This window comes from Leptodactylus fuscus, chromosome 5, assembly GCF_031893055.1.
Source record: "Leptodactylus fuscus isolate aLepFus1 chromosome 5, aLepFus1.hap2, whole genome shotgun sequence".
Classification (NCBI taxonomy): domain Eukaryota; kingdom Metazoa; phylum Chordata; class Amphibia; order Anura; family Leptodactylidae; genus Leptodactylus; species Leptodactylus fuscus.
Genome location: NC_134269.1, coordinates 141,533,981 through 141,552,618, shown reverse-complemented (window position 1 = coordinate 141,552,618; position 18,638 = coordinate 141,533,981). Strand labels below are relative to the sequence as shown.

Here is an 18,638-nt window from a genome sequence, read left to right as displayed (position 1 = left end):
CGTGCGAGAGTGGAAGCTGTCATCAAGGCTAAGGGTGGGCCAACACCATATTTTATTCCAGCATTACCGATGGAGGGCGCCAGGAACTTGTAAGTCATTTTCTGCCAGGTGTCCGGATACTTTTGATCACAGTGTAAGTATAAAGGATTTTTTTTTTTTTTTTTTTAATGTGGGCACAGATGGACTTAAAATAGGGTGTTTTGTGACACTAAACCACTAGTCTTTAAGGACCTTTGGGTGGTTTAGTGTCTCCAAATCTGCCTGACAGGTTCTCTTTAAAAACTTTGCTTTCAGCCTGGCTTTTATGTCCCTCTCACATATGCCTCAGATTGGAGCCAATTATTAAAGCTATGATCATTTGAAATATCTTAGCGGCACCTCCTCCTTCGTTCATTTGCAAAACCTTATAGTTTGTGCTTCTAGATGTTGCAGAGTATATGTCGCCCCTTAATATTTTAGTTTGCTTGGAAGACTGAAACAGACCCATGAACTTCAATGGGATAATTTATTAAACTCAACACATTCTGTTATTCCATCAATATTAACTTTTTGTAGTTTTTAGACCAGTTACAGGGGAAAAAAAAAAAAGTTTCCCAATTTTGTTTTATGAAGCGGTCCCATTTAGGACTCTCCATAATAATTCTGAATAATCCAAAAGGCCCAGACAGATCAAAGTCATTGTAGATTGCATAAGGTATAATATCTCTAGCACTGGAGCGGAATGTGGCCACTTCATCCAGGATAACTAGACTGGAATCCCACCGACCAGAGGCAGTCAGGGATCACTTACAGCAAGACAGAATTGTCTAAAGCATTTTTTAAGGGGGATCTCCAGCTTCAGCAAATGTCTTTTGATCGTATACTGGACAGTTATTCACATTTCTGTATCGGTTCCTCAGTTTTCTAGATCTTCTTGCTATAATGCTTTATTTACTTCCAGTGAAGAAGGGAAAAATAAAATCGGTCCCTAGTTATCATTTACAGTCTATGGTCATGTGATGACACCCAGCTCTTACAGTTCTAGCACACAAAACTCAGAGAACCTTCTTGTGAAATGACTTTTTTTTTGGGACTTATGTGTTTATCTGCTGTACTGTTTTTCATCAAACACTGTATTCCTATATAAATGTGCTTGCCTTCAGATATTGTGTTATACCATCCTGATGAAGGAACCAAGTTGGTCCGAAAGCTCGCAATATGTCATCATTTTTTGTTAGCCATTAAAAAGGTATCAACTAAGGACATTCAATCTTTACAGTTTCAGCACAGTAATTGAAATGCATACATATGCCATCTGTGATAAAATAAGCCTTCAGAATTTAAAAAGTTGCTTTTATTTTTGGACATTACTGTGATCTTGAACCGCTTACCAGATCTGAATCCTGTATGGTTTCCATGTGGATAAAAAGAGTATACAAGAATACCTCTTATGTTAAATCTGTATGTTTTTACTGTGAAAGTAATAGCAAGTCTGACTACGTAAACCTCACATTCATTATTTTATTTGTAAATATTACATTTAATAAGTGATGCATAAAGACCCTGTACATGACTTTAGAGCTATGAGGAACATAGCTAAAAAGCATAGAAGAGAGACACACAAACAAATAAAGAGAAAGAAAAGTAAAAACAAAAGACATTTAAAACTAGCAGTGCAATAAGAGTATCACACTAAGCAGCGCTGGAATTAAAAACCCAAGGATGAAGTGAACATAGCACCATGTGATAAATGTAAACTCAGTAAAATATTCAAGTATTAACAGCTCAGATAACACTAAACATACGGAAAAAGATGGTTTGGTGACCATCCAGCCTGCAAATAAGTCAGTGCAAAGAAAAAAAAAAAATATATATCACCTTGTGATAGAGTGACTGCCAAAATAGTGAGCAAGCACATCCACCCATTGTAAAACTGGAACTAAATTAATTAAGCTAGCTTTAACAGATACTGTACAGTGAAGGTTTGCCTTCAAAAATGAAGGGTAACCAACTTTTTGATTAAAATACTAAAAGAATATACCGCTAGAAATACTATTCAAGGCAATAATTGGTAATAACAGTAACATCCATTTTAGTGTTAGCACCGATCAAACATAAAATAAAAGTAATATGTTACACTATCCTGCTCAAGTTTTGCTGGTCCCTCAAATGCACTGTCCAACAGTAAGAGACAAAATATCCCTAGGCACACAAGGTCTAATGGAAAAAAACAGTATTAAATAGTGAAATAAGTAACCTGGTACCTATGTGTACTAGTCTCATGACAAACATACAGCCAACCAATACTGAAATCTTACATTTACTCAAGTATGGGGGGGCGGGGGTGAAGGGAAGCCTCCCTCAATATAAACATGACAAGTAATCGTTGATATAGATTGACGCCATGGAGGAGTTCATAACAAAATTCATTCACAGGTTAGTTGTATACATTCTTTTACCTTCAGACATTGGAAGAGTCTCCTATTCCTGTTTAGTATACAAATATTCAAGTAATAATTCAAAGTTTGCGTACACATAAGCAGTACTTGGGACGTATAGATCATAGTTCATTTAGTGTGCTGCTATAGAGTGTTGGGATTGCAGCTCCCATTCATTCATTACAATAGAACCTGATGCAGTATGAAGGACCTCTGAACAAGGCAGAACGTTTAAGTGCTAGCTTGTTTTTTGTTCACATTTCACACCACCATAACAGTATATTAAGGGTGGTCAATAATCCTAGGCTATTAGAATTATTATTTTTTAAATAATGAAGAGTCTGCATAGTCTACCTACACTTTAGTACATATACAATTATATATATCTCTCTCCCCCTCAAAAAAAAAGCCTTAAAATGTTCATATTTAAAGGAATGTAGCTGAGAATCAGTCTTGCCAAACTGAAAATATTATAAGATGGAAGGGCAGGTCGTGTCTAGTCAATCATCAGTGGTATTGCAGATGTCTAGTCTTCTCTGCGCAGAGCTGGAATTCCTAGCATGAGATCTTTCATTTTTTCGGAGAGCTGGAGAAACTCCCAAGCTGCCAGGAGTCTTGAAGAATGTATCTTTGTGAACCGGACGCATGCTCTTTGGCGTTAGTGGAGTCGGAGACTAGAAAGAAAAAGAATTAAAAAAAAAAAATAAGATAAATACAGACATGGGTGTGTGTGTCAGTAGAAGCAACTATGAAGCAGTTTACTGGAGGAAGTTGTAGTCTTAAAATGGTTAGAAGTGCTGTTTGTGGGAGGAAACCCAAAGAAAGAAGCAAAGAACAATTCTTGACCAGACTCTTAGCCAAAATCTGCAAACAGTGATGGGGAGAGGGCAGGCACAGCTGGAAACCTTACTCACATCAAAAATAAGAACAGAACCTAGGCAGGTTTCTGAACTACTATTGCTAAACCTAAACATTTGGGGGAAGTGGGTCATTATTATATTGGGCTTAGAATAAATACCCAGTCCAGGAACTGATAATACAGACATTAAACTATATTTATAAAATATGAAATTTTGTTTCTTTACCTTTTGATTTTTAACAGGAAGTGGTTGAACTACGCAAACTGAATCGCCTGTTACAGGACTAGCAGACTGTGAGCTTGCACTAGCTGGGGGAGCACTTTGCTGTAGGTCTGGAGAAGGTTCAGGTATTGGAGGAGATGGTACAGATGGAGTTCCAAACATGATGTGAGGTGGTGGTGGAGTGGTCACACCAGGCAAGCTGTAATTCATGCTCCCAGTACTTAAGGTGTGGTCATTGGAGGCAGCAGTAACAGAGCTGCTAACCGCAGGGGAGCAAATAAATGGGAAGGCTGCTAGAGCTGTAGATGGCACCATTACATAAGGTACATTAAGATGTGGTAATGGATTCTGTGGAATGCTTAGAGCTCCTGTAGTTTGATTTGCAGGCAGGAAGAAATTGAAGCCATTTAATCCTAAAGAGCAATAAAAAAAAGAAAGTGGTAAGATTCATTGAACATTGATGGAAATTTATCTTAACAGAACAAGATAGATAAAGAAGGGTTTTTTTTCCCCCCCAGGATAACTTGAAAGGCCTGGGGTGGCTTAAAAATACAACCCACATACCCAGGATTGGCCATTTTATAAAGCTCACATGTCTGCTGCATGCAATCACATGTTGCATTAACAGTGACCACTGTGGTCTCAAGAGCCTCTGTAGTTCTAGCCAGGTACATGCCACCCAAAAGGAGGACCAGGAGTAGGAGAGTTATTCATGAAAATCTATGACTAATTGGGAAGTCATTGACTGGAGAATATACAAAAATTCTACTCACCAGCTGGGGAGGGAACATATAAATATTGGGGTAGTGCAGCAGATGCTGCCCGTTCTGGTGGTTCTTGCTCTTTGGTCACCATCACCTGAGTGGTTGTTTCTTGGCAGGCAGTGGAGAGGGCTGAAGGCAGAATTTCTACTTTACATGGATCTGGTGAGTTATGTGGTAAATGGTCATCACATGAACTTCTCTCAGATGAACAAGCCTAGTAAAGAATTAGAGCATTTCTGAGTTACGGCAAAAGATGTACAACACATTTTCATGCACAGCTAAATTCTGTATATTCCAGAGAATAACACATTGAACAAACAATGACTAGGCAGAATTTACTTTGGTGAATTGCAATCTAGAAAGGTCAGGTTTTTTTTTTGGTTTTTTTTTAAATACCTTTTTACTATATTAGTAGTTAAACAACAATGTCAGCTATGTGCATATTCAACATTTGATGGCAACTAACAGAATTAGAAATTAAGGTCTGGTGAATCCACAGTGTAAAAACAAAGCAAACCAAAATAAGGACCTACTTTTGGTACCACCAAAGGAAGTGGAGCATTGTCAGTGCTTCCAATCCTCTGTCGCTTGGCTGGTTGGTCCGCATCTTGAATGTTTTTTTGATCTGAAGGCGATAGACTGCCAGCTCCTTGCAGTGCATCTATAGACTTTTCGGTGCCAGGATTTCCACATAGCATGAAGACAGAAGTTGATGGAACATACATGTATGGCTGGTTAGGAAGAAAACCACTGTATTCTACATTAGATGAAGCCATGACCTTTAGCTGAGATTTTATTGAATTTGGAGATACAGATGGCTTCTGGTGACCAGAATCTCCGGTGCAATAATCTGAATCCATAGAGACAGGCACTACAACAGAAAATGGTAGATGCCCTACATTGCCAAGGGCTGGATTTGATGCAGATTTGGAGCCCCTAAAAGGGAAGAATGGCATACAGTTAAATGAGAATTTACAGTTTTATTCTTCATGCAGTTTTAGACCTATTTACACTGCCACAATGAGCATCTCAGCCAGTTCAAACTCAAGTATCCATTCAAGCTGAACTTACGTGGAATCTTCTTCAATCTTCTGCCTGCAGATAGCGGCTAGATGTGCCATCTTTGATGCATAACCATTATGTTCTAAAACAGCTGCAAGAGGAAAGAAAACAATGTTACATTTTCTCTTTAACAGAGTTCTTAAAGTGGTGATCCTCACCTACACTATTACTTCATTATCAGTGGGAGTTTGATGTGAGAAACTCTCACTCATCCTGTGAATCGAGAGGAGACCTGCCTTGTTTAGAAGAGGACCTTAACATGCTCTCTCTACGAGAATATTTATGTACCATGACAAAGCTGTCTGTGCGCTGAACTCAGCATACCTTTACATTGTGGGTCCCCTGGAACTACAGGGAGGTGATAGTACTTCTAAGATTACAGAAATGTCCACCACACTTACCTTCCTGTGCTTTGCGTGGGCTACTTGGCTCAGAACAGACTTTTCTCTTCACAGTATTGATGGACTGAATGTGATTAAATGATGAGTGACGGAGCAATTTCTGCTGCTTGATATTCTCAGCTGTTGTATCTCTTTTTGAACCTGCTGCTAAAGTTGTGGTTGCGACTTCCTGGTCTAGAAAAGGTAAAAAATATTTGTAAAAGCAAGATAATCACTTGATAAAACACCAAGAACCTATACAAGTGCAATTAGACATTCTGATGTAGGAGAGCCATACTAATAACTAGGCATAAGTACATTAACCCCTTCCTGCAATAGTATGCCATGTATATAGTTAGCACTATGCTCAGTACTATTACAGTACAGCTTCCCTGCGCCCTCCTGCCTTCCCTCCTCCCCTCATAAAATAGCTGTGATGTCTGCTGTTCCAAACAGCAGACCATCAGAGCTAAGTTCGAAGAGACAAGTGGAAGAAGTCCCACATTGGCGATCGCCATCATTAGTCACTGACTGAGTAAATACTAATGGCAGCGATCAAAGTGGGATTGCCGCCATTTCTTTTTCATACTGCGTACAAGCTGGGAGGGCTGCTGTCAGATATCAGACCATCTCAGCTAAGTGCCTTTTGACAAATGGCAGTGGTTCTAGATCAGTAATCCCAGCTATTGCCCACGTGACTAATGGTGGCAATTGCAGAAGTGCAACCACTGCCACGTTCATTCTTAATGCTGCATGTAATTCAGTGCCTGCTGTATGGGACAGCAGACCTTCACAGCATGCAACAAGGGTCCAGAATTAGAAATACCCATGGAATTTTTAAAAGGTTAAAATTTCTATACACGGTTTTAAATAGTTTGAGGAGTGGTTTCTAACATGTGCTCATTTCTGAGAGTTTTCTATTATATAGGCCCCTCAAAGTCACTCCACAACTGAATAGGTCCCTATAAAGCACACAAAGTTTCTTCAAAATTTGACAATCTTCTACTAAATTTATACGCCTTCTAACATCCTAAATAGGTAAAAGGATGTTTAAGAAACAACGCCAATATAAAGTAAACATATGGTAAGTGTTAATTAAGAATTTTGTGTGATATGACTTTTCAATATAACAGAAAGTTTCAAAATTATGAAGTTCTCAATATATATATAAAAAATATTAATAATAATATTTTAGCAAAGTATAATGACCAAAATTTACCACTAACAAAATACAATGTGTCACAACAAAATCTTGGAATAGCCTGGATAGGTAAATGCATCATGAAGCCATTATCACATCAAGTAAACATGTCATATTTGAAAGATGGGGTCTCAGCATTATCGCCCATACTACCCTGTGTTTTCCTTAAAGGGTTAAGCAAATACTCCATGCCCAATCTTAGTTAATCTAGATGTATTTTAAAGGCAATGAACTTACTGTTCTCAGTTTTAAAATCAACAGGTCCTATCCACTTAAATGCAGGTTTTCTTCCACGTTCTTCAGTAACATGGACTTTTTTGATAAGGCCCAGACTGGTCAGAACATTAGCTATGTCATACAGACGTCGGACCTTGGCTAGAGGGAGAAATGTAGATATATGAGTTACTTAGCATAACACACAAACTGACGAACATTTTAGGCTAGTAACAAAAAGGTAAAGCTGGCAGCTTATCCCCTTATCACAGACATGCCCACCTGCATGCTGGAATTCTAGCAGTCTGCCTACAGCCATTCCAAATTTAAGACCATAGTACTGTTCATGGCTTTAGGTCATGTTAATATGGGTTCTTAACTGGTAAAATATATATGACTTGAGTAGTCTTAGGTTCCCCTCACTATGCCTTCATTAAATTCAGCATAGACTCTGGTTTCTACTTCATTTACTTGGAATATTGAAATATTTTTAAAGCCTCTACTGAAGGAAACTGTAGATTGCCATATGGTTTTATGGTGATCCAAGTCTGAATATCTACATTAAAAGTAGATATAAATACCATGCTGTCTTACAAGGAAGCTGTTAGGGCTAGTCCACACAGGGCACAGGACCACGTATTTTGGTTCCAATTCTGATATGGGTCCAAAATGCACCTGCCGCGACTTCTGACAGTCGCAGCTTCCCGCTCTGCAGTAGGCCTAAATAAATGGGCCTAGTCCGGAGGGTGCTGTCGCAAGGCGGACGCCGAGGCGGAATCTGCCTGAAAAACGGGCAGCTGGCTTCTTTTTCCCGCTCATGGAAAAAGGGAAGCTAGCGGTCTACATAAACCTCTATTGTGAGGGGGCGGATTCTGAAGTGGATTCAGCGTCAAATTCCGCCTTCTCTTGCCCAGTGTGAACGAGCCCTTAGAATCCCTTCTTTGGGCAATGTAATACTTACTTTTAAATTTGCTATGATCAGAAATGTCTTGGCTCTCTTCAATTAGGATTTTGGCAGCAATCTCAAGAGTAATTATTTTGGTTGTGGACACCAGGAACAGCATGACAAATTTCTGGCTCATGATCCTCAGTGATTTGTCCTTGCGGCTGCTTGCTGAAGCTAGTAGAAAGTGACATGTTAGAGTTACGATTTATTGTCAAAACAAAGTCATTTAATTTAAAAGATATGTGAAGGGTTTATTCAGGTACAAGAAAACAACTTGTCCATTGTCAACCGCTCATTCCTTCTCTCACCTGATGGGCAGTCCACTTCAGCTAATTCCTCTGATAGAACAGACTGGCTGTTGATGGAATTGTCTTTTCTCTGCTCTGTACTTAAATCTTGATGTTGAAAATAAGCAATCTGTGCATTGTATTTTTGTCTCTCTCCTTCCCGCTGCAGGTTTTTTAAAGTTACATTTAGGTTGTGCTGGCCATGCCAGCAGTACTGATTTTTCGCCACACGGCTAACTAAGTTTAGTGACTCTAGAACATTCACAATGTCATAGATACGCCTACGCTCCACTCCTGGAAGACAAAACGTTAAATAATTAGTCGATACTTAAAGTGTCCCTAATCTTTTAATAATAAAACAAAAAAACAAACACACACAATAGCACAGCTCATTCAGCACACATCAAGGTTTCATCTGTGAAACGCAGTCAATGTTCGAGTCTTATTTATCAGCCTCAACAATATTCCAGGAGACAGACTCCAAGCATTATAGTTATGTATGATGCTTGGAGTCTCTGCATCCCAGCGAAATACTGCTCAATAGTGAATATAGTCTGGAACAGTATTTTGCTGGGATGGATGGACTCCAAGTGTCATCAATAACTATAATGCTTGTTGTCTGTCTCCCAGCATAGTATTCAGGCCAATAAATAAGGCTCACACATTGACAGTTTCACAAATAAAACTTGATTGTGTGGGTATGTTGCAAGACTAGCTCTGCCCGTTATGTTTATTATGCATTTTAGCAGTTCCCCCTCAGCACTCTTGTTTTCAGTTGTCTTATAGCAATTAAAATAGTCTCTGTTTCCCAGCTCTGTCAACTGCCATAGACAGCAGCCTGAAAGAGAAAAATCTGCTTCATAACCCTCTCACACTCAGAAGCATCAGCAAGAGCCTTATAGAATGTGAATAAAATACTAGGAGCAAGATAAGAAGTTTTCCATTTAGATTCTTGCAGTCTCTGTGCCCCTTCCCAAAGATTTCTATTGTGAGCTGTAACTTGATACCTGTGCGAGATGAAATGTTTCAGAGTGAAAGTCAGTTTAGCAGGAGGGAAAAGATAGGGAGCCAAATAAGTAGGGAAACATTTTTCTCTGATTAGACACATTACAGCGTTTCTCATATTTGCTTGTACTGAGGGCTTGTAGGGCCCTCAATCCCATTGTGCGAAATAACTATTTCTTTGTAATGTGTTTGTTTGTATTTGAATCCTGCAAATTGTACAGTACAATGGAATATGTTGGCGCTATATAAAATGTATTATTGATTTATTTAGTGTTTGTTGATGCATTATCAGCTACATGCACAAGCAAAAGGCAGTAACCATTTCCAAAATACATACAATAGAAATATTTTCCATACCAAGGCCTGAAGCAGCTTCGTCTAATGAGATAGTGGTCTTTTCAGTTGATATAGGATAGCTAGGATATCTAGCTAAAAACTTTTGACACAGTAGACCTAAACTCTTCTGCTTCCTGCTTGGTCTCTTTTCCAATTCATCCAGGTCTTCTACAGTCTCAAACTGATGAGGGTAAAAAAGAAAAAAAAAAAAATTAAATACACATTTCTTGTACATATTTTACCTATTACACAACCATATACTTGTGTGGAATTGTGGTCAAGACTGCTGCTCTAAAGCACAGCATTACACATGATAGAATATTTCAGTACACTAGCAGAAATTCCTATTGTACGGTTATATACCAAATCAGTAGTGTAATATTCTACCTAGAGTGACTCATGAAGCCTCTTGCATTTGGCCTTACGCCAAGTGATTCATGCTTGGCAAATCAGGCAGCTATGAACAAGACCAGGCAAACTCTGCAATCACCATGGGTGTCAGACAGCAGATATGAGTTTGGATATTGGAGTGTATCTGATACCACTCTAGAATGGGCTCTATTACAGGAGCCTTGACTACCCAGTTTCTCTTTGTCAAGTTGATGTGGTTTTGCGAGGAAAGAGAATAAATAACCAGTGTATCCCCTGAACTGGGTAAGCCTACATCCTAATATATAAACATCTATATGATATGACTATAACTGGGTGTGGGAAATCCCCGTGTTCAGCGTTTCCTGCTGTTCCAACATCACCGACTATGCTGTACTCCTGCTGAATGTCCAGAATATAGTGGAGTTGGTCATGCGACCAAGAGTCAGCAGTGTATAGAGCCTTCTAGCTAGTCATCTGGGCTCTGGGGGACCTGCATATATGAATAAGTAAACATATCCAGTGTAGGGAATACACTGACAATCTTTGTTTTTCCCCAGAATAAGTCCTTTAAACATCTACAATCTGACCAGTAATAAACATTATTGTCTTGTAGGTGACCTTTGCTAACCTGTTGAACATCAAGTCCAGCATCTTCTTGTTCATTGTTTTCAATAGGCCTGAAAAGTTCTTTCTTCTTTTCCCTGTCCCGGATTTCTGGGCTAGCAACACTGCTAAGCATTTTCAAGTTGGCAGTGGGAGTCCATGGATCTGCAAGAGGTCTGTCAACTGCTTTTACTGGGGTGATGGGATACCTTTCTGGAGTGAGACCTTTTTGTTTGGATAGATCAATAGGTTCTCCTTTTAATGGCACTCTTGGACTAATCCTCATTCGATCACACATATTTTCCTAAATAATGATACAAAAATAGATTTATATGAGTAATAAATAAGGAAAAACTCCAAAACATCACAACCTATATCTCAATAGTAAATGGGTGCAGGCTAACAGGAGGAGGCAAATAATCCTCTGATATCACTTAACCCTTAAGTATGATCATGGTTTCTATCACAATGATATGCCTATGGTAGTGGTGTATGATAGACACCATGATAGTACTTAAGGGTTAAGATAAAAAGGCAGCATTTGATTTAGAATAAAAATTGCAAAAATGATGTTTGGATCCAAAGGAGAACCTCTCTCAAGCCAGGCTAACTTTATTCTTGAGTATATATTATATACGTGTATTTGCGGCATTCTTTTTACAGATTTATAAAGTGAAACCTCTCCATATACCCGCCCTTTTGAGAAGAACATTTTCCACATCAGTTTTATGATATCATTCCTATTCAATGAGTAACGCCCTTCAAGGATAACATAGATATACACCCATTTCTGGATAAATTATTTCAATAGCACTCACTACTAAAAGATTATTCAAGTAATTGAAAAAAAAAGTTCAGTTGTGTTGCACAGATCCTAAGATTGTTAAATCCTAATGTATAGCACGATGGTGAATCATACGTGATCAGTCATATACATCGCCTGGACCAACTTTTCTGGAGAGAATTTACTATAACATGTAGCAATCCAATTAATAGCTTATTTCTGGGTCATTTGGTCAGGCTGAACCTATTATTATACACTGCTGTATTACTTAGGCTCTGATCACAGGATCCATGACTGATCTGGAATGATCTCTCTCATACCGCCCACTTATAAATGCCCCCTATTTTTTAAAAAATATTTATAGTTGATACTAAGATACAACCACACCTAAATGGACAATAATCAAATAACTGAATATAAAGCCACATGCAAAAGTATCTATTCTTGCCAATACTAAAATTACATTTCAATGAAACACCCAGTAGCCCAAACATCTGGGGACAATAAGAGCCATTTACATGGTATATAGAGGTGCCCCCATACTAACACCATGTTCACACCTACCTTCTGAGAGCTCCTTGCATCTTTATCTTGGTCAGGCTTACTTTTTTTGGTACAGATCAAGTCTTTCAGAGTCAAGCAGCCGGTTATTTCCATGTCTAAAGATAAAGCAGATTTAATACATAGGAATAAGGAATAAAATGCAACCAGGAGAATAATCCAGATGTGCAGGCACTATGGACAGATTCGGCGCCTGATCTGCCCGGACTTCAGGGGTCTGTTAATTTTGGCGCAAAGGAAATGGTCAAATCCCGGGAAGGAGAGTTAAGTGAGTGTAACTTGAAACCCTGGGGAGTCAGCAGAGTGCAAGTCTGCTGAGTAACATTAACCCCCAACGTGCCGCGCACAGGGAGGAGCCCGCAGTCCTGCTAATGGAGGGAAACTCAAAACCAGCACGTAGGCAGTTAACGCGGCTCTGCAACAAGTGCTTGGAAATAGCGATCTGTGCCCGGGACAGAGGACGGCCACTAAACAAACTGAAGGGCGCAAAGTTGTCAGAACTTTCCTAAGTACATATGTTCTAGCTGCACAGCTGATGAAAGTGACTTACCTCGCTCCCTAGATCATACAGGAGAAATGAATGAATGGAGGGAAGACAAGCAGGACGCGGCTCAAGAGTTAGGAGACTTGTGATCGGCTACAATCCACTGGATCCGGATCCGTCTGATCGCACACACATCGCCCGCCACTCTACCGATAAGCCCGTGTATAGGAACGCTCTCTCTTCTCTAGACATCCCGCTGCAACTTCTATTCTGGCGCCCCGAGACGTGACAATACCAAGTAGCCAATCAGCGGCGTCCTCAGTCATGTGCGACCAACTAGCGCCCAGCTGTGGCCACGCCCCCAGCCCTCCCCCGGCAGCTCTGCTAGGTAGATTTAGCGCGCTGTCCTCTCCCGCTCCCGCCTTCACCTTGTCCCCTCAGTAGTCGCAGCACCTGGGAACGGGCTGAGTGCTGGACCCGCCGCTCGCTTTGTTATTCATTAATGAGAGGGAGGGGGTGAAGGGCAGTGTGTTTGCTGAAAGACCCCGCCAAATTGTTGTAGTCCCCTCCACTTAATTATATGGCTGGCTAATCCTGTAGGTCAGGTAATGTGTCAGGTTCGCTCACGAGGGTGTAGTTTCCGTTACAGAGAAGCTGTGCCTTCTCTGGATAGTTATATTTGCCATGGTGTTGTTTAGTTTGGGGTGCCCCAATCTTTACCAGAGCCACCAGCTATAGTGTATGATTGATACACATTGGGAAGAGACACCTTATGGGTCCCTAAGGCTCCTGGGCTGTGACTGTTCACTGGGCTGCTCTAGTATTGGTCACTTGTAAAATAAACAATATCACAAGATTTTTATTGGGGTCAGTTAAAGGCATCATGGCTTCCATTTGTATCACAGCTTGGCTGGTGATGAATACATTTCCCAACAGGGCTACAAATCAGGAGTAGGGAACCTTGGCTTTTCATCTGCTGTGAAACTACAACTCCCATCATGCTTCTATCGGAGTTCCAAGAACAGCAGAGCAAGTATGCATGCTGGGAGTTGTAGTTTTGTAACAGCTGGAGAGCCCAGGTTCCCTACCCCTAGATGGATGTAACTGCAGAATGGACTACTGTTACAGGATCCCAGATAGATTCCTTTGCCTTCTTTTTACAGGGAAGAGTAGCCTCACTCCACTTTGTGCTATCTTCCCATCGACATCAGATATTTCCTCATTATTCAGAAAAAGCAACAGAGGCGTGGACTTCACTTTAGCTCTAACACAGTTTTTGTAAAAAAAAAAAACCCAAAAAAACTATTATAAGTAGGTGAAGGTACATAACATTGTGATATATCTATGAAACAGATAGTGGCTTCTGTCATAGATCCTGGTAAATGGCCTTTATTCAAACTTAAAATACATGGGATAGGAACCATTGCTGCTGCAATTTATTGCTGACAATACAATGGGTACGGAAAGTATTCAGACCCCTTTAAATTTTTTCACTCTTTGTTTCATTGCAGCAATTTGCTGCAATCAAAAAAAAGATCATTTTATTTTTCATTAATGTACACTCAGCACCCCATCTTGACCAAACAAACAAACAAATGTATATATTTTTGAAAATGTATTAAAAAAACTGAAAGAACACATGGTCATAAGTATTCAGACACTTTGCTGTGACACTCATATTTAACTCACATGCTGTCCATTTCCTTATGATCCTCCTTGAGATGGTTCTACTCCTTCATTGGAGTCCAGCTGTGTTTAATTAAGCTGATTGGACTTGATTAGGAAAGGCGCACGCCTGTCTATATAAGACCTCATAGCTCACAGTGCATGGCAGAGCAAATGAGGTCAAAGGAACTGTGCAAGGAGCTGAGAGACAAAATTGTGGCAAGGCACAGATCTGGCCAAGGTTTACATAAGAATTTCTGCAGCACTCAAGGTTCCTAAAAGCATAGTGCCCTGCATAATCCTTAAATGGAAGATGTTTAGGACGACCAGAATTCTTTCTAGACCTGGCTGTCCAGCCAAACTGAGCAATCGTGGAAGAAGAGCTTTGGTGAGAGAGATAAAGAAAAACCCAAAGATCACTGTAGCTGAACAGCAGAGATTTAGTAGGAAGATGGTAGAAAATTCCATAAAGTCAACTATCACTGCAGCCCTCCACCAGTCGGGGGTTTATGGCAGAGGGGCCAGAAGGAAGCCTCTCCTCAGTGCAAGACATATGAAAGCCCACATAGCGTTTGCAAAAAAAAACCAAAAACCTTGAAAGACTCCCAGACTATGAGAAATAAAATTCTCTGGTCTGATGAGACAAAGATTGAACTTTTTGGCGTTAATTCCAAGCGGTATGTGTGGAGAAAACCAGGCACTGCTCATCACCTGCCCAATACAATCCCAACAGTGAAATACGATGGTGGCAGCATCATGCTATGGGGGTCTTTTTCAGCTGCAGGGACAGGACAACTGGTTGCAATGGAAGGAAAGATTAATATGGCCTAGTACAGAGATATCCTGGAAGAAAACATTTTCCAGAGTGCTCTGGCCCCAAAGGTTCACCTTCCAACAAGACAATGACCTAAGCTTACAGCTAAAATTACAAAAGGATGGCTTTGAAACAAGTCTGTGACCATTCTTGACTGGCCCAGCCAGAGCCCTGACCTAAACCAAATTGAGCATCTCTGGAGAGACCTCAAAATGGCTGTCCACCAACGTTCATCATCCAACTTGATGGAACTGGAGAGGATCTGCAAGGAAGAATGGCAGAGGATCTCCAAATCCAGATGTGAAAAACTTGTTTCATCATTCCCAAGAAGGGTCTGAATACTTATGACTAATAATGAACATGTGATATTTCAGTTTTTTTGGGGGGTGCTGAGTGTACATTAATGAGAAATAAAATGAACTTTTTTTTTGCTTTTAGCAAATGGCTCCAATGAAACAAACAGTGAAAAATGTAAAGGGGTCTGAATATTTTCTGTACTCATTGTATATTCCTGTTTGCACAAAGCAATGTGCTGCCAGCAATTGTGCAGTCAGGATTAGGAAATGTATATGCAGCAGCAGCAGCAGCCTCCAATCTTGACTATGCTTTCAGCTGATGATATCTCTGGAAATCATGGTCGGAACTGCACCAAAAGCATATTTCTATGTTTATGGCACCTGTAATATAACTAAATGACCCCATGTCACCCCTATTTTCCCTTTATTACACACAAACCTGTACACAGTGAGAAGCAGTGCACTTCTTTTAATAGAGAAGCAATGTAAAGAATAAAGAAATGCAGGATTTTACAGAGAGGAGCAAACATTTGTTTAATAAAGTATGTTACGTAATATATTAATAACACAAATGTTGCCAGAAAATCAAGAGATGTTCGCTCGAACGTTTACTGATACTGGGTTCACACCAGTGCCTGAACTCCGTTATCAGCATGCAGAAGACGGAAACCTGTCATGCCTAGTCCGGCCGTGAGCGCCGGTGAGCGTTATATGCGCTCCGCAACGAAACCGTTTTTTTTTTAACCAGACACAAAGTACTGCATGTCCGACTCTGTGTCCAGTTTAAAAAAAACGGTTTTGCCGCGGAGCGCATAAAACGCTCACCGGCGCACACGGCCGGAGACTTTTCAAGCCCATTCAAATGAATGGGTATGAAACATGCCAGCAGGTTTCCGTTTCCTGCCCTGTTTTGTGCAGGAAACGGAAACCTGCAGAACGGACTCCCAGGCGCAGATGTGAACAAGCCCTTAGGCTTTAAGAAGGCACATATTGCAGTACGTGCTGTACATACGGCCTTACCGCTTTAACTCTGGTTGTGTATTATAGAGTGAGAACCTATAACAGGCAGCTAGCTGTAAACACTGAGGAGACATACTCAGCTATATCTGACAATCGCGATAAAGCAATGTATTGGGTAAAACTCTTTAAGTAGCTTAAGCTGCAAGTTTAAATGTGATCCTGGAGATGGAAATACCCATTTAAAGCAGCAAGGGGACTTTCTGCTACATTGTTTCTGTTGTTAAAAATAAGTAAACTTAGTATTAGAGTAGTTGCAATGAGAAAGTAAAACATTGGTGATGCTAAAAGGAGTTGTTCCAAGATGAATGCACTATTCTCATTTCTGTTGGAAGCAGCCAGCACTACCTTTCCAGTTAAAATGACAAAAATCTGAAATCTAAAGTACTTATTATAGTCATTATGAGGTATATTGAGCCCATTGGTGTCTTTCCTGCAACAAACAAAGAGTGTGGCTTATAGACAGAGCCACAGCACAGATGTGAACAGAGCCTAAATGATGTGAAACATCACAGCAGTGTACACTTTTTCACATTTTGTCACCTTACAAGCATAAACTGAAATGTAATTTTATTGAGAGTTTAAGTAATAGACCAATACAAAATAGAAAATAATTGTGAAGTGGAACAAAAATTATACATGGTTTTCAAAATTTTAATCAAATAAAAAATCTGAGAAGTGTATTGTGTAAAAGTATTCAGCCCCCCCAATATCAATACTTTGTAGAGCAACCTTTTGCTGCAATTACAGCTGTAAGTCTTTTGGGGTATGCCTCTACCAGCTTTGCATATCTAGAGACTGAGATTTTTGCCCATTCTTCATTGCAAAAATAGCTCAAGCTCAGCCAGATTGGATGGAGAGCGTCTGTGAACAGAAACTTTCATGTCTTGCCACAGATACTCAATGAGATTTAGGTCTGGATTTTAACTGGGCCATTCTAACACATGACTATTCTTTGATCTAAATAATTCCACTGTAGCTCTGGCTTATGTTTAGGGTCATTGTCTTGCTGGAAGGTAAATTTCATTCCCAGTCTCAAGTCCAAGGTCTTTTGAAGCTTTTAAGAGGTTTTCTTCCAGGATTGCCCTCTATTTAGCTCCATCCATCTTCTCATCAACTCTGACCAGCTTCCCTGTCCCTGCTGATGTTGTGTTCAGGGTGATGAGCAGTGTTACTGAAAGTTCAACTTTGGTCTCATCTGACCCGAGCACCCTTTTCCACGTGTTTGCTGCGTGCCCTATATGGCTTGTGGCAAAATGCAATTGGCACTCCTTATGTCTTTCTTTCAACAATGGTTTTCTTTTTTCCACTCTTCTATAAAGTTCAGATTTGTGGAGTGCCTGACTTATTGTTGTCTTGTGAACAGACTCTCTCACCTGAGCTGTGGATTTCTGCAGTTTCTCTGGAGTGACCATGGACCTCTTGGCTGCTTCTCTGACCAGTGCTCTCCTTGCTCGATCTGTTAATTTAAGTGGATAGCCATGTCTTGGTAGGTTTGCAGTCGTACAATACTTTTTCCATATATGATGGATTAAAAAGTGTTCCTTCCTTGGGATGCTCAAAGCTTGGGATATGTTTTTATAAACTAACCCTACTTTAAACTTCACAACTTTATCTGTGACCTGTCTGGTGAGTTCCTTGGTCTTCATAGTGTTGTTTGTTAACTAGTGCTACCTAACAAACCATTGAGGCCTTCACCAAACAGGTGTATTTCTACTGAGACTAAATTACATACGGCTGGACTCTATTAACTCATTAAGTGACTTCTGAAGGCTATTGTGCACACTGGATTTTATTTAGGAGTATCAGAGCACAGGGGACCGAGAACTTTTGCACGTCACACTATTCAGATTTTCAATTAAAAATTTGAATTCTATGTATTATTTTCTTTCCCTTTCACAATTATCTGTTATTTTGTGTTAGTTTATCACTTAAAATCTCAATAAAAATACTTTTAAGTTTGTGGTTGTAAGGTGACAAAATGAGAAAAAGTTCAAGGGGTATGAGTACTTTTGGAAACCATTGTATAATATTTCTAATATTTAATTGTCTTCTCATTTAAATTGTGTGGAAAGCCCATACATTCACAGTATGTTAATTCAATTGTCTTTATCACCATATCAGAGCTGAGTGTACTGTATCACTTCTAAGATGTAAATAATAGTGGAAAGGAAGCCTCCCTCATTTTCATGAATGCAAAAGATAATAGTTGCAGTGAATTACTAGTTGCAGTGTCTGTATTGTTTTTCCACTCATGATTTCTGGGATAATTTGGAACTTAAATAACTTTGCTCACTTCAGTGTTATGGGCTTCCCTTTAGGGATCCCCCTTATTGGGTTAAATGCTTT

General features: G+C 39.9%; 1 protein-coding gene across 1 annotated transcript; it reads right to left on the bottom strand.

The window, feature by feature from the left end:
* Positions 1–2,917: 2,917 nt before the first annotated feature.
* E2F7 (E2F transcription factor 7) lies at positions 2,918–12,109 on the bottom strand. Its single transcript, XM_075276308.1, has 12 exons — positions 12,017–12,109; positions 10,694–10,972; positions 9,715–9,874; positions 8,374–8,646; positions 8,081–8,239; positions 7,144–7,281; positions 5,727–5,900; positions 5,335–5,416; positions 4,797–5,199; positions 4,273–4,477; positions 3,503–3,912; positions 2,918–3,091 (listed from the first exon to the last, which is right to left on the bottom strand). The coding sequence occupies exons 1-12, from the start codon at positions 12,107–12,109 to the stop codon at positions 2,918–2,920; spliced, it is 2,550 nt and encodes an 849-aa protein (XP_075132409.1).
* Positions 12,110–18,638: the final 6,529 nt, after the last annotated feature.